Below are 20691 nucleotides of genomic sequence, written 5' to 3' on the forward strand. Positions count from 1 at the left end.
GGTTTTTGGACACAAGCAAAACAGGGTTCTCTCAAAACCAGGGCGTTTTCTAGTTCCCGTGGCGTGAACGAGTATTGTAAGTGTGGCAGTAATGCCTCAGGGTACCGAGTGCTCAGACGTGGGTGTGGGCTCTGTGCAGCCCGTGCTCCCGTGCCCTGATGGGACAGGGCAGGGTCCTTCTACCACGCCCACCATCCCCACCTGACCGGGGGAGGTCCACAGCCCCTAGCCTCCATTGGCCACGTGTGTCCCCACATCCCTGGTCCCTGGACTGCCCGACCGCCAGCCACCATATCGCTGTTTCTCCTCACCCCTGCTCTGGGGCCGTGCCGTCGGCACAGAAGGATTCGTGGAGCATCCACGTCCTCAGCCTGTGGCAGAGGCTCAGCCCGGCAGCAGCACAGGTGTGTGAGAGACACCCTTCGCCATGCTCGGTGCACAGGGCGAGAGGAACTTCATGAAGTGCCTGGGCCAGAAGCCTGGGAGCAGCCGTCTCCTGACTCCTGTTTGTGTGGGAGAGCCGAAACGCACAGTTGTCCTGGAGTAAAGATCCAGCCCAGACTGTAGGATTGGCGTTAAAGGGAGTCTAGAGAGAGGGAAACTGTGGCACAGGATAGCAGAGCAAGGCCAGGAGTCCCTGTGTGTCCTGACTTCCAAGAGAAGCTAGAACACAGTTCAGGGTATCACACGTGCCGGTCACTGTGCTTTGCTCCGATGGAGTGTGTGAGCCCCTCAGCAGTCCTGGGAGGGAGGTGGCAGATTGTGTTGTACAGACTGAAGCTCTGAGAGAGAAACCACATGAGCAGTGACTGGGGAGTCGGTACTTATGTGTTGCTCTGACTCTGGAGCTCATGCTCTTAATCACCTTTCCTCCCAGACTTTCCTGAAACTCTCCTCCTACCACTGTGCACCCGGAGGAGTTAAGTTTTTTATGGAACTGAACTGGGGGTCGTTATGCCAGGAAACATGTTTGATGTGATGGAGGCAAGGTGTGTCCTTGGGGTGTTTCACTGGCTGGGAGCTGAGGGTGCCCCGAGCATTAGCAATTGGAAGTTGTCGCTGTTTGTCATGAGCAACAGCTGTGTTGATGCCAGGCCTTCCCTGGTCTTGTGGATGTTGCTCCAGTTGCTGGCTCCTCTCAGAGAACTAGTCCCCCAGATCAATGGACCAGAAGCCCGTGTGGGAAGAGATGCTGGGGTTTGTGCTGCATGTGAGTCATCAGTCTGTCATGGCTGCCAGAAAGGCACCACCTTGGCCTGCCTCCAAGGGACGGGGTATCCATATCGGGGAGGCAGCGGGCCTGCTCTGCTCTGACCCCGCTGGGGTACAGGGTTCCCAGATGGGTGTCTCCCTTGGGGATCCAGACGAGGGAAGGGCTGAAATCAAAGGAGAGGTGCTGAGGACCTGCAAACCCTGGCTGAGGAGTGTATAGGTGGGATGCTTTCGCCTGCAAGTGTCTGAAACCCACATCAACCTGCTATGCCAGAAAGGGAATACACGTTACAGGGTTACAGTCCACGGGCTTAGACCATGCTGTCCCTGGTCTACCTTCCTTGGTGTGCAGGCTGCCTCCACATGGCATGGGAAGGTGGCACCTGCAAATCCAGGTTCATTTCCTCCCGGCCTCGCCTCCCCTCAGAGTGAAGGAGAGGTCCCTCAGGGAGGGCATGCTGGGCAGAAGCAAGAACCACAGTGGCAAGCACAGCTCCAGTGCAGAATGTCAGAGGTTAGGTCAATTCAGGGGAGACATAGACACAGTCTGTAAAGCTCTGAACTATTACCAGGTGCCCTCTGTGGCCCTAAGGGGGAGTTAGGACAAGTGGAGAGTAGCTATAAGTAGACAGGTTTCCGTTTAGTAGGAAAGAGACTTTTCTAAAAGGGCCACCACAGGTCATGGTGGACTCTCCACCACGGTGCAGCTGAGGCCAGAGGAGCACTGGGTGGGATGAGCGGCTGGGTCAGGAGCACCCTGAGGCCACTGGCTCCTGCCAGCGGTTCTCAACCTGTGGGTCGCGACCCCTGAAAATACATCCTGCATATCAGATATTTACATTACGATTCATAACAGTAGCAAAATTACAGTTATGAAGTAGCAACGAAAATAATTTTATGGTTGGGGGTCACAACATGAGGAACTGTATTAAAGGGTCGCGGCATTAGGAAGGTTGAGAACCACTGTCAGCTAGAAACAATGAGCGAACGCTGAGCCGGGCGGGGGCCCCTGAGACGCGGGCCTCTGTGGACACAATTGGATGGGCTCGGGCATGGAGATCATGACAGGTACAGTCCCCACGGTCACCAGCTCCTTGTGAGAGGTCCCTCCCGGGTCCTTTCGGGGGAAGAAGGAGGTTGGCCTAGAGTCCCCCTCGTCTCTGCCCGAGGGCCACAGACTTAAGGATCAGAGCCCATCATCCCCTCCATCAGCGAGGCTCAGCTTCCGGAATCAGGGTGTGGTGATGTGGGGTTTTTTCTTCCTGAAATGAGCATTCCTGCTGCGGTGCCAAGCGGTCCCACGAAGGTGCACGCCACTGTCTTAGAAGACACTTTGTTTAATGTTCTTTTGGGAAACGTTTACTTCTCTGGCACTTTAGCTGGCGGTGCCACAGTGGAAAGGGCTCCACATAGATTAGGCGTCTCTCTCTGCCTGGCAGTGTTTGGGCACCTGGTGTTCTTATCTCAATCCTCTCAGCATCCTTGAGCAACGCAATAGGAATTATTATCCCCACCTTATCAACCAGGAACCCACGTATCAGAGAGGTGACTTCTGCAGTCACACGGCTGGGATTCAAACCCACTGACTCACTGCACACCTGCCACCTTCCTTCCGTGTACCATGCAGTTCACCTGCCCTAAAGGTGCATTCGCTGAATTGTACTTCTGGCATCGAAGTTCTGCACTTCAAGACCCTACACCGCGGCTGGGTCTGCAGAGGGGCGTGGGGGTTCCCTCTTGTTGACAGCTTGAACTGTTTTTACGCAGCCATGAAGCACAGCTGGGATGGGAGGCAGAGGGGAGGGTGTCTGCCAGCTGCTCAGCAGATGCCTTTGTAAGTAGAGTAGGTAGCAGTCAGCCTCAGAAAGGTGCTTGTCCCTGGTGAGGAGCATGTCACCAGTGGCTCCAGGTGCCTGGCCCCCAGGCCCTTCCTGATGGTTTGAGCCTGTGATCAGGGCTTCCCTGTTCAGGTCTGTTCCACAGTCAGTGTCCAGAGCAAAGTTCCTCATGGTGTGGTCTGGGCACCACCTCCTGCATGACCCCTTGGGAGCTCGATAAATCATTGCAAGTCTGGGATTCTGCTGAATTAGGATCTCTGGAGATGGTGCCCAGAATTCTGTCTTTTTAAAAAATCAAGCTTTGGGGCAATTCTTGTGCATATGAAGTTTGAGGTCTGTTGTTCTGGAGAAGAGATTATAAACTCTGGCCATGAACCAGAACAACCCGGGGAGCTCTTTAATTGAGCATTGCTGCTAGGGTCCCATCCCTTAGCGCAGTGGTTCTCAACCTTCCTTTAATACAGTTGTTCATGTTGTGGTGACCCCCAATTTCATTGTTACAAATTGAACATAATTAAAGCATAGTGATTAATCACAAAAACAATATGTAATTATATATGTGTTTTCCAATGGTCTTAGGCGACCCCTGTGAAAGGGTCGTTCGACCCCCCCAAAGGGGTCGTGACCCACAGGTTGAGAACCGCTGCCTTAGCGGCTCTGATTGAATTGATTACACTCAGGTATTGCTCTTAAAAACAAACAAAATCTCTCTCAGTGTTTCTGATGTGTAGCCACGGTTGAGGGATATTGTCTCAAAGCACTGGTTCCAGAAGTGTGATGCCAGGCCAGCGGCATCAGCAATGCCAGGGAATGTGCTGGAAATGCAAAATCCTGAGGCCCGAGGCCTACCCCAGACCAGCTCCAGCTCGGTGAGAACTGCTAGGGGTGGGGCCCAGCAGATCTGTATACAGGGATGGGAAAAGTATACTTACATTTGTTCGTATGGAGAAAGAGATGCAGGTTGTAGCTTTAGTCCAGTAATGGCGAACCTTTTGAGCTCGGCGTGTCAGCATTTTGAAAAACCCTCACTTAACTCTGGTGCCGTGTCACATATAGAAATTTTTTGATATTTGCAACCATAGTAAAACAAAGACTTATATTTTTGATATTTATTTTATATATTTAAATGCCATTCAACAAAGAAAAATCAACCAAAAAAATAAGTTCGCGTGTCACCTCTGACACGCGTGTCTTAGGTTTGCCATCACTGCTTAGTCACACAAAAGAATGTTACCCACAACTGTAAACCTACTTTTGCCCACCCCTGCATTAACAAGCCCTCCAGGTGATTCTGAAGCACCATAACGTTTAAGAGCCACTGTGTGGAGTCGTTGTTCCCAATCCTGGCTGCACATTAGAATCCCCCAGGAGGGCTTTTGAGCATCCCAATGCCCGGGCCCCACCCCGAACCAACTGCATTCGAGTCTCTCCGACTGGGACTCGGGCACCAGTATCTGTTCAGGTTTCTGAGTCATTCCAGTGCTCCAGCCAGGCTTGAGACCCACTGTCTGAGCCGGTGAGGACAGTCTTTCCTCAAAGCAGCTGCCTGCACTGGGACCCTGGGTGAGACATGGTGACTTAGCTGCAGGTGCAGCACAGTGTGGAGGCGAGGGTCTGCGGGACTAAGGATGGCACCGCTCCAAATGACAGTGTGTGATGAGGGAGGACGAAGGAGACAGCAGAGTTGCCTCTCGCCTTCTGTGGCAGAACCCAGGATCCAGTGGGCACGGAACTCGGCTCTCACATAAACTAGCCTGCACGGAGGTCCTTCGGGCAGAGCTGACCATCCCCTGATTTATAGACGCGGGAACTGAACTCCGGAAAGGCCCGCCCGCTGGGAAGCCAGCACGAGGACTGAGTCCCAGTCACTGGACCACACATATCACATCCTCCTTCAGGGTCCCCTTGCCCGTTCCCCAAATTCTGGCTCCTTCAAGTGTTGTTTGATGTCTCACCTGTGACGTTTTGTTGTGTTTGCCTTTCTGTTTGGAACAGATAAAAAATAACGAACCTTTGATCAGCGTGCTTTACAGAGTGCTGAAGAAGTCAGCACAGGGCTGGCGGCCCAGGAGACGCGTAAGACGATCTGACCTGTGTCTCCAGGCGGGGCCATTCCATGCTTCTGGCTCAGTGCCGATTCCATCACGTGCTTAACCAGGGGCTCTCCTGGCCACCCCAGGCTTCCTGCCCGTCATTTCTGTTTATTTTCTTTCTCTTAAGCTCCTGTCAGCGTGTTGGCTGGTGCACCAGGCTGAGCCTCTCATCCGTACTGTCCTGTGATTCCATCTTTTGTGCTGCCACAGGGTGGCGGGGTGGGGGCTGGGGGCTCGCCCAGCTTTGCTTCCAGCTTGTGTCATGTCCCATTCTCCCTCATCTGCCTCCACAGCGAGGCCTGGCCTAGACAGAGACCAGCATGGCCTGGGTAGTCGAGCATGAGCCTTGGGAGGGAGTGGTTGTTCCTGGTCATCTTGGAGGAGCTGGGTGTCCTCGGATTCCACCGTGGACCTGCATTAAATTAAGGTGGCTCTTCTTCGGGGCAGGGTGCTGATGTCTGGAGCTGGACTAGAACAAAATAGGGCCTCCCACCCTCGCTTTGACAGATGCAGAAGTAGCGCCTGGAACACAGCCAGCTTTTGTTGCTTTCAAGGGAGGATGCAGGTTGGGAGGCAGGTGCTACGCCTGGTCATCCTGAGCCCTGAGAAGGGGTATCCTGGGAGGTGGTGGAGGGAGAAGGAGGGCTGGGTCACCTTCAGTGCCTTTCTGATGCAGACACCATTTGAACCGACACTTGATGTTGTCAGTGGATTTAAACATTGCTAACACAAAGCACAGTTTTAAAAGGGAAAGTAGATGTCATACACTTCTTGTGGGTATTTCATAGTCGTCTCGGCTCTCCGGGACAGCTAAATTCAGAAGCTTCAAGAGCCTCTGAGCTGTGTGAACGCGATCACAAAGCCCAGCTCTACAACCTGTGGCCTTTACTCAGGGCTTGGGCCCTGAGCACAGCCAGCTCAGCTGGTTTTGTTACAATCACAGACTCACTAAGCAAACATTTCCCAAATATCCTCAGTATGATGGGCCCTGGCTGGGCTTTGAGGATGCAGAGAAAGTAGGTCACAGTCTGACAGTCACCCCTAATTGGGTTAGTTCCTAGTGAGGGGAGACAGAACGTTTCATCTGATGTACTAAGGCCCTTGTGGGAGACACAGGTGTGGGAGCATCTCCCTGGAAGGGCACCAAGCCCAGCGACAGGGAGGGAGACGGGAAAACAGCAAGAATGCCACCTGCATTGAATTTCTAATCCTAAGAGACTCAGTCTGAGTTTGAATTCCTAACTCGCAGCACATTGAAAGGGCACAAGGGAAAGTTATTTCTTTGAAAAGAAGGAGTGCTAATACCCCAAGAGAGAAAAAGAAACATTACATGTCCATCTAAAATGGACATGAAATCACAGAAATTTGGGAGCACTTAATCAAGGGCCAATAGCTTCTAAGAAATTCTATATTACTGATTTTTTATATTGATTGACTCGTCCCCCCATAAACGGTTGAATATATATTCATCATTCTGTGATGGCAGTGAAGGGCATACTTTTCATAAGCACTCCACCAAAAAAAAATGGAAAAGGTTCGGCTTTCTCAAAATGCCCTTTTTGTGTAGAGTCCCTCACTTAATTCCTGGTGGTGCTGGATAAACGAGGCATCGCTCAATTAGATTCTCTGCCTCGCTATTTCAGTATCGAAAAGATCTCATCTGTAAAAAGCTTCAGTGATAAACGGGGCAGAGTTTTGCCAGGAGGAAAAGTCCCCAAAGCATATCTCATTTTGAACATGATTTCTTCCTGGGAAATGAGCCGAGTGTCAGCCCTCTGCTTTGATGAAGGACTGTGCACAGAGTGAAGACTCCACTGCATTCGCCTGCTGGGTTCCTCTGAGTTGAAAGGCCCAAGTCCTACCTGAGAAGTTCAGCTGTTTGTGGTTCACCAGGATTAATTCCATCGCCTCCCTCTCCCCTTCTGCCTGTTTGTTTGTGGATTGTTGCTGGAGTCAGTGTGTTCCGTGACTGTGTGTATACGTGTATGTACACATCATCTGTCAGTTTGAAGAGCAGAATTTGGCTTGAGTTCCATTTTTTTCCAGGAACTCAACTGCACTGACTTACCAGTATTTCTCTTTGACTTACTTGCAATGCAAGGAGCCTTTGCCAAGTGCCCTTCAGTGCCAGGCCTTGTGTTCGGGGCTGACTTTACTGAGATAAATGAGACAGTGGTCCCTGCCCTCTACTGTGTGGCCAAAGGGAGCCTGGGAATGGGTGGGGGCAGGTCTGCAGCCAGACTCAGTCCTCAGGCCAAGGCATGGATGGAGAAGGCATTCTCCTTTGACCTTGACCTTTGCTGATAATGATTGTCAAGGAGAGGGAGTATAGGACAGTTGGACATATGGGGGGGCGGGGGGAAATGCTTGCCAATATATTTCTTTTTATTTTATTTTATATTTTATTGATTTTTTACAGAGAGAAAGGGAGAGGAATAGAGAGTTAGAAACATCGATGAGAGAGAAACATCGATCAGCTGCCTCCTGCACATCTCCTACTGGGGATGTGCCCGCAACCCAGGTACATGCCCTTGACTGGAATCGAACCTGGGACCTTTCAGTCTGCAGGCTAACGCTCTATCCACTGAGCCAAACTGGTTTCGGCTTGCCAGTATATTTCTGCTTCTGATTCACATTCACAAACTTAGTGGACCTTCCAGATGGAGTAGGGAGAAAGCGAGGGCCAGCAGCTGTCTGTCCATCCATACTGGGACACACCACACCTATCTTGGCCATGGTTAGCTACGCCCTGTTGTTTCCCTGGTCAGATCTGCAAAATGGAGTTCCCTATGGCGGGGGCGGGGGGGGGGGCACATTCAACTGGGCGGTTCCTGCCCATGGCTTGGCCATAGGGGGCGGGCATCTGTGTAAACCCCCCCCTCCTCCCCCCGCACAGCTTTTGGCAAGAAATGATATTTAGGGAAATGAAAACATAGGCTAAAGAGTTAGGTTTAGCTTCGTAGGGGTCAGAGAGGGATGGGAAACTTGTTGCCCACGTTGGGTCAAGGTGGGGATGGGAAATGTGAAATTCCACCTGCCCATAAGTTTGGGTGATTTTTGTTTATTGCTTTGTGGCTTCCTGTCTTGAGAGGACGGGGTAATATACAAGTACAGCCCAACACCAGTTATTTCAGGATCACTTGAAAACCCCAACCAGGAATTACCCAGGTTCCTTCTTCCCTTGGCCAGGTCCTCTTCCCAGATAGTTATAGTGGGGAAGGCTGACCTTACTCACGGGGAGGTGGGCTACTCAGACACTTCCTGAAACTAAGGCTTGACATTGTCCCGGGGATTTGCTCATTCCTCCTGGTCCACCCACCCCACTGCCCTGGACATCAGTCACTTGTGTTTAACTCCAGATTCAGTAGGAAAACTCTCTTATCAGTGACAAATCTTCCAAGATTCATACTGATTTTGAGCAAATAGAAACTACTGTAGTTGACGATGCTATAATTTGAATACCTGCGTTCCCCTTAGTTTGAGAAATTTACAAGTGCTACTAGAATCTTGAAAGGTTTTAGTTTTTTCCTAAAATGAAATAGGCATGAAAATGAAGCAGATATTGCCTCAGTTTTGCCCCTCCTGCGCTATGACCCTGCCTGTCACTGCCAAGACTTCCACACCCATCCATCGCGGGGCTCACTTTCCTTCCGGAGCTTGGATCCTAAACCCTGTGGTTAAATCTCTTTCAACTTGTTTACCTCACAGATGACAGGCCGGGACCTTCTCAAGGATCGAAGCCTGAAACCAATGAAGATTGCCGAGAGTGACATTGACGTGAGTGAACTGAGTGGTAGCTGACCGCTCGCTCCGTCGGCTGCCTGCTGTCCCCAGCCCCGGGGTGGGCAGCTTCAGGAGGGTTTGGAGGGTTCTGTAGCCGGAGGCTTCCTGTTTACACTCCAAGGGCATGCCCTTTCCTCATCATCCCAGGCCCTCTCCAACCTGTTCTTGCTCACAGGTCAAACTGAGCATCTTCTGTGAACAAGACAGGATCCTCCAGGACTTGGAAGACAAGATACGTGCCCTCAAGGAGAACAAAGTATGTATCAGTTTTGCATAATCTTAGGCTGGGTGGGGTAGGAGGTTTGTCTTTTCACAGTCATAGACGGGATGGTATCGAACAACAGGTGTTAGTTTATTCAGAACAATGTCTTTGGGTTTAAAGGGTGTTTCTTGGGGGAGAGGGGCGGTTCTTTCTGAACCTGGAGGAAACCTTATAGCAGCGGTTCTCAACCTGTGGGTCATGACCCCTTTGGGGGGTCGAACGACCCTTTCACAAGGGTCGCCTAACACCATCGGAAAACACATATATAATTACATATTGTTTTTGTGATTAATCACTATGCTTTAATTATGTTCAATTTGTAACAATGAAAATACATCCGGCATATCAGATATTTACATTACGATTCATAACAGTAGCAAAATTACAGTTATGAAGTAGCAACGAAAATAATTTTATGGTTGGGGGTTACCACAACATGAGGAACTGTATTAAAGGGTCGCAGCATTAGGAAGGTTGAGAACCATTGCCTTATAGGGAGACCTTGACCTAATACCACTGCCCTCCTCCTACCCCCTTAATTCTGCTTTGGCCCACCTCTCCCTGGAGGCCTGGTGAGGTGAGCCTGGAAGAGGAGGGCCCCCTAGGATCTGGGCTATGGAGGAAACAGTCTGGATGGAAGGGCAGGAATGGGCCGGGCAGAGTTGGGGGGCACCAATGTTTGGTCTCTTAGTGTGAATTTTTTTCTTCATTGCATTTTGTCAAGGTGTTATATTTGTGATGTTGAAGGTTTATAACATGCCCTTTGTCCTAAGACCTTAAAGAGTTTTCCTGGACTCTGATTTATCCACATCCTTGATCCCATAAGGAGTTGATAGCCTTGTGCCCATTTTGTAGACAAGGAAACTGAGGCACAGAGCTGTTAGGTGACTTGCCCAGGCCACCCAGTGGACAGAGTCAGAGCTGGATTCAGAGACCCTGACCTTCAGGCCCCAGCAGGACACTGGCCCCCAGTCAATGGTTAGGTCTTGCAGCTCTGTTTAGTTTCTGGTGTGTGTGGGAGGCCTCCAGGGACTGTCCTTTATGACCTTGCTCTTTGACTCTTGCCCGGTAGGACCAGCTGGAGTCCGTGCTGGAGGTGCTGCACAGACAGATGGAGCAGTACCGAGACCAGCCCCAGCACCTGGACAAGATCGCCTGCCAGCAGAGGTTGCTGCAGGAGGACCTGGTCCACATCCGGGCGGAGCTCTCCAGAGAGTCCACTGTGCGTAGAGGCTGTGGAGGGCGGCGCTCACTTCCCTCAGGCTGGGCTGGGCAAAGGGCTGCTCTTCTCATCTCCCCAGCTGTAACTGAATTGGCGGCCAGGGGCAAGAGTCTTGGGGCAGCAGGCTGCCTCCTGGCAGTAGCTTACCCTGTCCAGGGGTGACGTGTCCAGGTGCCTTAGGGTCCTTTCCATCAGTGACTCCTGCATGACTACAGTGACACCCAGGGGGCCAGATCTCTCAGAGCAGCCTGTAGGCTTTTCCCTGATCTGCGTTAATTCTAAGATGTCAGAATTTCCACTTGACCTGTCCATCTGATGTGGTGCAGGCCCCTTTCTGCCAGGCCTGGGAACCAAAGTGTCCCTGGGGGTGGAGGAGGGGACAGGGCAGATGGCCAGGGTCAGAGCATGAGTGAGAAGACAACCCATGTCTCTCTCACCAGCCCCACCAGACCTGCAGGGCTCTCTTCCTCTGCTCCTGGCGGGGCCGGCTGTGGTCAGGAGCACAGGTGTGCATGGGGCTTCTGGGGGCAAGGACAGCTAAGAACCAGAGCGTTTCCTTGGCCAACAGGAGATGGAAAATGCCTGGAACGAATACCTGAAGCTGGAGAGCGACGTGGCGCAGCTGAAGCAGACCCTGCAGGAGCAGCACCGAAGGGCCTTCTTTTTCCAGGTGGCTCAAGGGCTCTCTCCCCGTCCTGGGCTCTGATTCCTTGGGAGAGCCCCACCCTGGGCCTTCTCTCCTCTACCGGGGCTCAGCCTGCTCACCCCCCCCCCCCCCAAGGTCTCCCTCTGGGATCCTTCCCCCAGCAAGGCTGTGATGCCCAGCTCCCCACAGTTCCCACTTCTCAGCTTTTAGACAAATTCTGGGGCGTGTTTGTAAGGGTTTTACATTTGGAAAAAGAGCCCCAAGAGGAGACAAATGCCAACCTTGAGACCCTCACAGAGACCCTAGAGCAGTGGTTCTCAACCTTGGCTGCACATTAGAATCACCTGGGAATCTTTTTAAAATCCTGATTTCTGGGCCTCATCTGTTGGTTCTTGGCCCATCTTGGCTCCTATCTATACACTGAGACAGCTGCGGACAGCCCCGCCCCCTTCCTTCCATCCTCTGATTGCTGAAGATAGATGCTATCGAGCCTTCACCTGAGGAGGTAGTGTGAATCCAGGAGGTGCCAGGCTAGGAGATACCCATCGCCGTGGCCCCTGCCCTCCTCAGGAAAGGCAGCTTTAGGGCCCAGCATCCTCTATCCTTAAAAACCAGGCCACCTGTTGGCAACTGCCTCTGCTCCCCAAAGGTGAGGGAAGAAAGGCCGTGTGGTTTTCTTCCTCCCGGTCCAGTCCTCAGATGCCCAGCATTCGTTCCCTCACTGTGATACCCAACCAGGTTCCACCCTCGGCATTTTAAAAATGGAAAGTAACCTGCTTTTGAACCCAGCTTCAGGTCTCTATCTCCTCTTTCAGGCCCCATGGATTTGATTTTGAGTTCAGCGAGCATTAATTCAGCTAGGCCAGTTTTGGTGCTTGGCTTACTCATGGATGGACTAGTTCTAGCCAAGGCTTCTCACTCAAGTGATTTAATGAATATGTTGACTCTCCTGACATCAGCCTCGCCCCAAAAAGAGGGAAATTCAGGACTGGGAGGCTTTTACCAGGTCCTGCTGTCCCCCCACTCGCCATTGGGCACTGGGTCTCGAGAGCCCAATCCAGGGCCATGTGGAGACTCTTGCCTGTGGCTCAGGGCTGGCCTGCCCAGTCCCCAGCTTGTCTGTCTCCTGCTGCTGCTGTATTTTTCCTACAATGTCCCTTCATCCAAGCTGACTAACATTCTCCCATTCTGTTTTGTATCCCCAGCACTTAGCACAGTGGCATGAAAATACGAGGTGACTATCGACAAAGTCCTTCACACGATTGTTTGTAATTACTAGTTTCTTAAACTGTCCTGTCCTGTTACACATATCTTCTTGGACTTCAATGAGCCACATTAATTTTAGCAGTAATTTTTTTAGCTTCTTATTCCTTATGTTTCTATGATTATACAAATCACATGGGAATACGTCTCTCAGAAAAGCCCAAACAATGAGAAGCAAAACCAAAAAATAAAAGCTTCTCTTCCCTCTGCCCATAAACATCTCTTCATGTGATTATGGGCCAGTTGTATTTCTACTGCAGCTTATTTCATGGTGACGTAACATAGGGCAGGCCCCGAAACCTTCTTTCCCTTCCACAACACAAATGGGTACAATGTGCAGGTCTTGTCACAGACTCCCTAGTAAGTGACTGAAGCAGGCCGGTTTGGAGCCTGGTCCCTGCTGCTCGATATGCATCTACCTGGTGGCCCTGCTCACACTTTCCCTGATACCTCAATGACCGGAAGCTCACAAAGCCCTCCTTTGAGCAGACTCTGTGTTCACTTTGGTGTAATTCAAGGCCAGGCAAGCTGTTGAATAGAGCCCTGAATAAATCATTAACACTGGAGACACACACATTCTCAGTAGTGGGCCTGGAAGCTCACCTCCCTTTAGCCCAGGTTTGGCTATGAGAAAATCCATAGCCTTTTTATTGAAGACTAGAGGCCCAGTGCACAAAATTCGTGCACAGGGGAAAGGGGTCCTCTCAGCCCAGCCTGCACCCTCTCCAATCCGGGACCCCTCGGGGGACATCCTTCTCACAATCCTGTACTGCTGGCTCCTAACGACTCACCTGCCTGCTGGCCTGATCGCCCCTCACTGCCCCTGCTGCTGGCCTGGTCGCGCCCACGCAGCCTGCTGTTTGGTTGTCCATCGGTTGTTTTCGGTCGTGACAGCCCCTGGTTTTTTATATATTAGGATGAGTGGCTTTATTTATAAAGATTTTGATGGCCACCTGGGTGGGGAAGCCAGAGGATCAAAGAGCATCTGGGTAACACTGTGAGAGGCGAGGCTCCTGTAGGTGTCCAATGAGTCAAGCCTTTGCTGAGTGTAGTACACAGCAGCCATCCTGCCCAGCCTGGCGTGAGGATGCAGGAATGAAACCCCACTGCCTTGCTCCCCAAAAGCTTCCTTTGCCTCGTCATTAAGTTCTGAAATTCCATCGCCCTTGGAGAAAGATAGAGGTTCTCTGGCCTGCGCTCCTCTCTGCTCTTCTCTTACGGGTGGGGTGACGAGGGCAAAGTGGGGGCAGGGTTGCGAACTAACTGGCAGGAGAAGTGTGCCAGGGAGACTGCCAGGGGAGGGGGGAGTTATTCTAATCCCATGCTCCCCCTCACCTGCTGCCAGGACTCTGCCTGGGGACCTCCGCTCTAGAGATAACCCTGTTAGCTTGTACCCATACTCTGGGCTCACAGACATGTCTGCTTTAGGACACTTGTGCTTCAGTGAGGAGCCGAGCCTCAAGTTCATTATTGGCTTGTCCGCCCTGAGGATGTGCGTTGGTGTATTAAAGGTGGGGAGAGCGTGAGAGGCTGAGCTGCTAGGAGGGAGGCCTCGGACGTCTGTTGTCACGGCTGTTGGACAGTATTTGACCAGGGACTTTATCTGATTGGTCCTTTATCATTCAACATACATGTACTAAGAATCTGCTGAGAACTTGCCTCTGTGGGATGGATCGGGGAGCACATTGTCTAGTTGTAGAATCAGACATGGCCGTAAGCATGGCGCATGCGGGAACTCTTCTGGCTGAGTGTGGCCGGGGATGTGAAACTTTCTGTCCTCCCCCATGGTAATTTAAAAGCTGAAAGAATAGTCTATTTGATGTTTAAACAACTCTATTGAAAGATGCCCACCATCCCTTAACCACTACAGACCCCGCTCGCGTCTTTCTGGGGCAGTGATGGCAAACCTTTTGAGCTCGGCGTGTCAGCATTTTGAAAAACCCTAACTTAACTCTGGTGCAGTGTCCCATATAGAAATTTTTTTATATTTGCAACCATAGTAAAACAAAAATGTATATTTTTGATATTTATTTTATATATTTAAATGCCATTTAACAAAGAAAAATCAACCAAAAAAAATGAGTTCACGTGTCACCTCTGACACGCGTGTCATAGGTTCGCCATCACTGTTCTAGGGCCTCTTCCCAGCCGGTTTTCATTGTGACTTCTCTCTCTCTCTATCTCTGTCTCTCTCTCTTTCTCATCCCCTCCCTTCCACTTTCTAAAAATCAATGTAAAACTATCCTTGGGTGAGGATTAACAAAATAAAATTTAAAAATAACAGGCTTATTATATAATTCCCTCTTAAAGTATACAGTTCATTCGTTTTTAGAATATTCAGAGTTGCGTAACCATCCCCACAATATTATAACAACTTCATCATCCCCCAAAAGAAACCTTGTACCTATTAACGATCACTGCCCATCCCCACCCTCAACCCCCACTCCTGCTCTTGCCAATCACTAATCTACGTTCTTTCTTTCTGGATTTACCTATTCTGGACATTTATATAAAATGGAATCATACAGTCTGTGGCCTTCTGTGTCTAGCTTCTTTCATGCACCATAATGTTTTCCAGGTTCGTCCATGTAGCATGTGTCAGTACGTCGTTCCCTTTTATTGCCGAAAATTTCTACAGCCCATAGTACTCTGAACTACTAGTAAACTTCACGTCCCAGGATTAACTGTCTTTTAAAAGATGCCATTTATAGTGTAGGGAAGGCGTAACCTCTAGTCCTTGCCCGCTCTTCCTTTATGCCAAAGTTGCCTGAGATGGTCCACTATTAAAAATTGTGGTAAAATGTACATAGCATGAAATTTACCACCTTCACCGTGTTCCAGTGTACAGGTTGGTAGTGTTAAGTGTATTCACATTGTTGTGCACCCATCTGCACAACTCTTTGTCTTGCAGACCTGGAATTCCGTACCCAGGAAATAACAATCCCCTTCCCCGCCTTCCCCCAGTATCCACACCCACCCTCTACTTTCTCTCTGAATCTGACAGCCTTCATGCCTCACATAAGTGGAATCCTACAGTGTCTAAGGCAGCCTGTTTCTAAATGAGGTGGAACTAGGCGAGGTGGACTTGTGAGAGCGCCCCTGGAATTTCTCTCCTGGGCCTTGAACATCCTTCGTGTCTGCGCTTCCCCGTGAAGCCGTGGAGCAGGCTGGGCTCTGGCCCTGGTGGGGCTTCCCAACGAAATGCCACCCGCCCAGGGTGAGGGGCCCTGTCTGAAATGACAGCACAGGTCCTATGAAAAAACGTCTCGTGAGGAGCTAAGAAGGAAGTGAACCGCCGCTCGTCTTCCGTAGGAGAAATCGCAGATACAGAAGGATCTCTGGAGGATTGAGGACGTCACCGCAGGCCTGAGTGCGAACAAGGAGAACTTCAGAATCCTGGTGGAGTCGGTCAAAAACCCTGGTGAGTGGGCCGTCTCCTGGGGGCCAGTGCCCAGGCAGGAGGGGTGGCCTCCGGGGCGTCAGGTCCTCCTGTGTGTCACTCCTCCGGGAAATAGGTCTTGGTTCCATCCTATCCTTTGCTTCCCTCTGTGCCCCTTAGAGAGAAAAACAGTGCCTTTGTTTCCTCACCCGCCTGTGCCTTCACTCTCGACTTCTGAGAGCAAGCCGCCCCCGCAGCCCAGCCCTCCCACCAGCCCTGTGCGGACCCCTCTGGAGGTTCGGCTCTTCCCTCAGCTGCAAACCTACCTGCCCTACCGACCTCACCCGCCCCAGCTGAGGAAGGTGACGTCTCCTCTTCAGTCACCAACCAAGACGAAGCCCAAAGTTGTAAGTATGATGACCAGGAGCTGAGCACCGTCTTTTCCTCTCTGTTCTCAGGTCAGCTTCTCTCAGGAGAGAAGTTTTTAGGGAAACGGGGGGAGATAGGACCAGCCAAAGTCCTGAGCCATGAGAGGTAAAGGAGTGGAAGGACCCTGCCATTGGACCTCAGACTCCCAGAATTAGAAGGTGCCCTTGGATATAAGCTAGCCCAACCCTCCCATTTCACAGCTGGGAAAACTGAGGCCCAGCACGAGGAAGTGACTGTGCTGAGTAGGTAGAATCTGCACTGTGCAAATAGGGGTGTGGCTGCTCCTTGCAAATCTGCAGTTACACATGTTTGTGGGCAATGAGCTCATCTCAGCAGAAGAGTCTCCCTTATCTTCACCTACAGGTGAGCATGCTGCTGGGTAGTAGGTACAGTTGAGCCTCAAAATAGCCTCAGAGCACAGACAGGAAGGTCAGTATTCCCATGCCACAGATAAGAGAACTGAGGCCCAAAGGTGTTAAATTTGCTTAAAGTCTCATTGTTGGTTAGTAGAGTCAGTGCACATCTCCTGATCATTCCCTGTGCCATCTGCCATGTTATCGGCGTTTGCCCCAGATCCTCAGGTCAGATTTGTGGCCCTGTGACTGCCTAGCCCTGCACCTTGGCTTGCCTGGCATAGAGAGAGTCCAAGCCCTTGGCAGAGTCTGGGACAACAGGAGATGTTAAGGAAATAGAACATGTGGTCGGGTACCAGGATAGCTCAAGTCTCCAAGGCCAGGCCAGCTCTGGCGGGAGAACCCGAGGGGTCTAGTCCAAGTGACTGGAGAGCCATAGCAGAGGGCACCTTGGAAGGGGGACCTCCAGGATTTTGCTTGGAGGAGCTTTGCCTGGGCACCATGTGTGCCTAGTACCTCTGACGATTGCACAGCTGTGGCTTAAACACACAAGTTCCCAATCCCGTCCTCACCATCTACCTGCCATGGCCCAAGGCCCAGGGGTGGAAGACAGGTGCCAGGCCCAGGGTCATTGTGAATTTCTTTATCTTAAGATCTCCCTCCTCATCCCAGATCTAGGAGGCCCGGAGCACCAGCCACAAACCAGGAGGTAGAAATAGCAAATTAAACAGGAATGGTTGGGGAAGACGGCTGCTGACATAAGGCAGGCACCTGCCAGCCGGGACCAGCAGCAGAGGGAAAGGGTGCTAGCCTGGGAGCCGGGCCAGCTGGATTCGAGCCCTTGTTCTCTTTGGGTCCTCTCTGAGCTTCCTCAGTTTCCCCTTGTGCACAGCAACCAGCTCTGACTAGACACAGAGGCCCGTCTTCACAGCTTGGTCCTCCGTGGCTCGGGGGCAGGGCTTTTCCAGTTGGGTCAGCATCTCAGCCAATGGGGGTCTTCTCTCCCCTCCTCTGGTAATGCATGTGTGTTCACCAGTTTCACCTGACCTGGTAATTGTTTGCTCTCTTTATATTTGTGAAAAAATGACAACCTGAAATTGACGTAAAGCATGAATATATCACTTAACACATATTAATAAAGAGACCACCCACGTGATACCAACACCCAGACTAAGAAATAGAGCTTTGCAGCAACCAGAGCCCTCAGGCCTGTCGGCTCCTTCCCCGTGCAAGGCCCCTTCTGCCAGAGGTAGCCACTGGCTTGGCATTTGGGATCATTTCCTTGCCTTCTTTTAGTTTTGCTACCTATGTTTGCATCTCTAAATACCTTAGTTTTGCCTGTGTTTATTCTTTTGTATCTTGCATCTTTTCTTCAACATTATACTTGTGTGATTACATGTAGCTGTAGTTCTTTTATTTTTATTTGGCTTAGTTTCTTGAATTTAATGTCACTTACCTCTTTATTAGATGATCCTCTCAAGGGTACAAAATCAAAAGATATGAAACAATATAGAATAAAGTGCCTCCCCCCGCCCTCTGTCTCCAGACATCCTATTGCCTTCCCAAGGGCAATCAATGTTTTGTGTTTATCATTCTGGGGAGCTTTTTAGAAATTGGTGATTCTGAGACCTTTCTCAGGGTTAGAAACCGGGATGCTCAGAGAGCCTGTGGGGAGAGCATTCACACAGTGATGAAATGTGTTGCATAAGAAGAATTGTGCTAAGCCTTTGCGAGTCAAGCTTGCAGCGCCCTTTCCCGAACTCTGCAAAATTCTGAAAAACAAAGCAAAATGAGACTAAGAAAGGGGGCGTTTAGGAGGAAGGGGTCTCAGTGGTCACTTGTCCCAGGACTAGGTGTTCATGGCAGTTGGGAGCCAGGCTGTTGATCCATAGAGAAGCCACGGCCCTCAGAGTGTCATGGACGAGGCGGGGTCGGGGCGGGGGGGGGGGGGGGGTGTGTGTCAAGGAAAATAATGACAGTCATCATCCGCAGGGAGTGGGCTGCGGGGCAGGCAGTGAGTCACCCGTTCTGACCGCCTGTTCAGCCCCCAGGTCAGGAAGTAGGAAATGGTTTGTGACCGTTCACATTTCTGATAGAGTAAGAGGAGGTAGACTGTCCTTGCTCAGCTCACCACCTGCTGAGGGGTCCTGAGACCAGGCAGTAACGGTGCGCTCAGCCTGAGCACTGTGGAGGGGGTGACATGGCGGGGGGACCAGAGGGGAGGGGCGGGGGGGGGGGAGCTGTCATAGACTTACCAGTAAGTGCAGGGTTGCCAGCCTGCTCCCCCTATGGTGCATTCCAGGTGAGTAGAGACCTGAGTTCTGGATTTGGGGACGCAGTATAGGCAACACTTTGACAAATGGAAAATGCGACTCAAAGGGAAGAACGGATTTGCAGCCATGGTGTCACCTTGTTCATGGCTCTGCCAGGGGGAACGTTGGCACCTCTGGGCTGAAGTGGCTGTGCTCTTCATGCCTGGGGTGGCCTGTTCCTGCCATTGGGCCACCACTGGGTGGGGCCACCGGGCCTCCTCCCTCCAGCTCCTCTCACTGGGCACTTTCCCTGAGCAGGAAGACGAGGCACCTCCCAGGCCCCCACTCCCTGAGCTCTATAGCCCGGAGGACCAGCCCCCGGCCGTGCCGCCTCTGCCCAGGGAGGCCACCGTCATCCGGCACACTTCCGTGCGGGGCCTCAAGCGGCAGTCGGACGAGAGGAAGCGAGATCGGGAGCAGGGCCAGTGTGTGAACGGGGACTCGAGGGTGAGCAGGGAGGACCCTGGGGCTGCCCACCGGGTGGGGAGAGGGAGGGTGGTGGTGCCGGGCAGGTATGACAGCCTCGGACTCTGCTCGCAGGTGGAGCTCCGGTCCTACGTTAGTGAGCCCGAGCTGACGACTTTCGGTGGGGACGTGGCCCAGCCTCCCCTGGGGCCCGTGGGCTCTGAGAGCAGGTACCAGACGCTGCCCAGCAGAGGTAAGTCACCCCTCTCCACGGAGGCTTCTAGGAACCCCAGCTCTGCCGATCGCTGCTCCCCAACCCTCACCTGGTGCCTCGCACCCTTCTGCCTACAGCGTTGGACCTCGGACCCCAGCTGCCACGGGTTCTGGGCTTCGGGGAGGGCCTGTCATTCCTTTCTTGGGCCCACATCCTGGTTCTCTTTCTCTTTATTACCTCTGTTCCTGGGCATAATGCTAACAGCAATTGCTATAAAGCTCGGCACTGTGTCGAGTTAAGCCCTTTATAATCATTTAGTTAATATTCATAATCTATGAGGAAAGTACTATTATTATCTCCATTTTAGAGATAAGAGAACTAGGGCTCAGAGAAATTAACTTGCTAATTAGCTAAAGTGTTGGAGCCGGATTCCAGCCCAGTGTTCTGGCGGCAGCGTAGGCTGGGAGAGCGGTAACCAAGGGTCTTTATTTTATTTTTTTTTAATATATTTTATTGATTTTTTACAGAGAGGAAGGGAGAGAGATAGAGAGTTAGAAACATTGATGAGAGAGAAACATCGATCAGCTGCCTCCTGCACATCTCCTACTGGGGATGTGCCCGCAACCCAGGTACATGCCCTTGACCGGAATCGAACCCGGGACCCCTCAGTCCGCAGGCCGACGCTCTATCCACCGAGCCAAACCGGTTTCGGCCCAAGGGTCTTTAGAGGGTTATGTCCTCTTTGTCACTCCAGCACTCGGTGAATCCTTTCTTTACACAAACACACTGTCTCTTCAATCGGGTCTTCTTCTCACTGTCCTTCCCTATCCCTTCAAGATGGGGATGGGAACAGACTTAGGCCCTTAGGCTCACTCGTAGCTCATTTTCCCCAAAGCCAGACCCTCTTCCTCAGAAGTCTCCATACAGGGAGGCCTCCTGGAGCCCCTGAGCAGGCAGACCATGCTCCCGCCTCTGACCCTCCTGTCTGCTTCCGGAGGCGGAAGGTCAGGTGCTTTTCCCCCCTTGGCCAGGTGGACGGACACATAGCTGGGCTCCGGCACGTGTGGGGCTCTGTGACTCCCACCTCACCACACTGTCTAGGCTGCTGTGGCCTGAGCTGGTCCCTGCTGAGTTGGGGCCATGGCTGCCCTTGACACTGTGCCCGGAGGCCTTGCAGCCTTCCTTCATTATGGCCTGGAGGTGTTTCTCAGTGGCCGTATTGGTGACATTGTGGGCAGGGCAGTTCTTTGTTGCTTGGGATTCTCTGGACATGGTAGGAC

At 51.7% G+C, this 20691-nt stretch overlaps 1 protein-coding gene across 3 annotated transcripts in view; it reads left to right on the forward strand.

Annotated features, from left to right (window-relative positions):
* The window catches only part of PLEKHA7 (pleckstrin homology domain containing A7), a 203080-nt gene that overhangs the window by 168859 nt on the left and 13530 nt on the right, over positions 1–20691 (forward strand). For 2 of the 3 annotated variants that reach the window (XM_070428236.1, XM_070428235.1), the window contains exons 14-21: positions 8852–8920; positions 9102–9182; positions 10261–10410; positions 10979–11080; positions 15632–15740; positions 15879–16105; positions 19051–19239; positions 19333–19450. In XM_070428236.1, the coding sequence (XP_070284337.1) occupies positions 8852–8920; positions 9102–9182; positions 10261–10410; positions 10979–11080; positions 15632–15740; positions 15879–16105; positions 19051–19239; positions 19333–19450 (1045 nt within the window). Of the gene's footprint in view, positions 1–5045; positions 5127–8851; positions 8921–9101; positions 9183–10260; positions 10411–10978; positions 11081–15631; positions 15741–15878; positions 16106–19050; positions 19240–19332; positions 19451–20691 lie in introns of all 3 variants that reach the window. The other variant, XM_070428234.1, reaches the window with a different exon arrangement.

The sequence above is a fragment of the Myotis yumanensis genome, unplaced genomic scaffold, assembly GCF_028538775.1.
Source record: "Myotis yumanensis isolate MYYU_CA2020_CCGP unplaced genomic scaffold, mMyoYum1.0.hap1 SCAF_10, whole genome shotgun sequence".
Taxonomy (NCBI): domain Eukaryota; kingdom Metazoa; phylum Chordata; class Mammalia; order Chiroptera; family Vespertilionidae; genus Myotis; species Myotis yumanensis.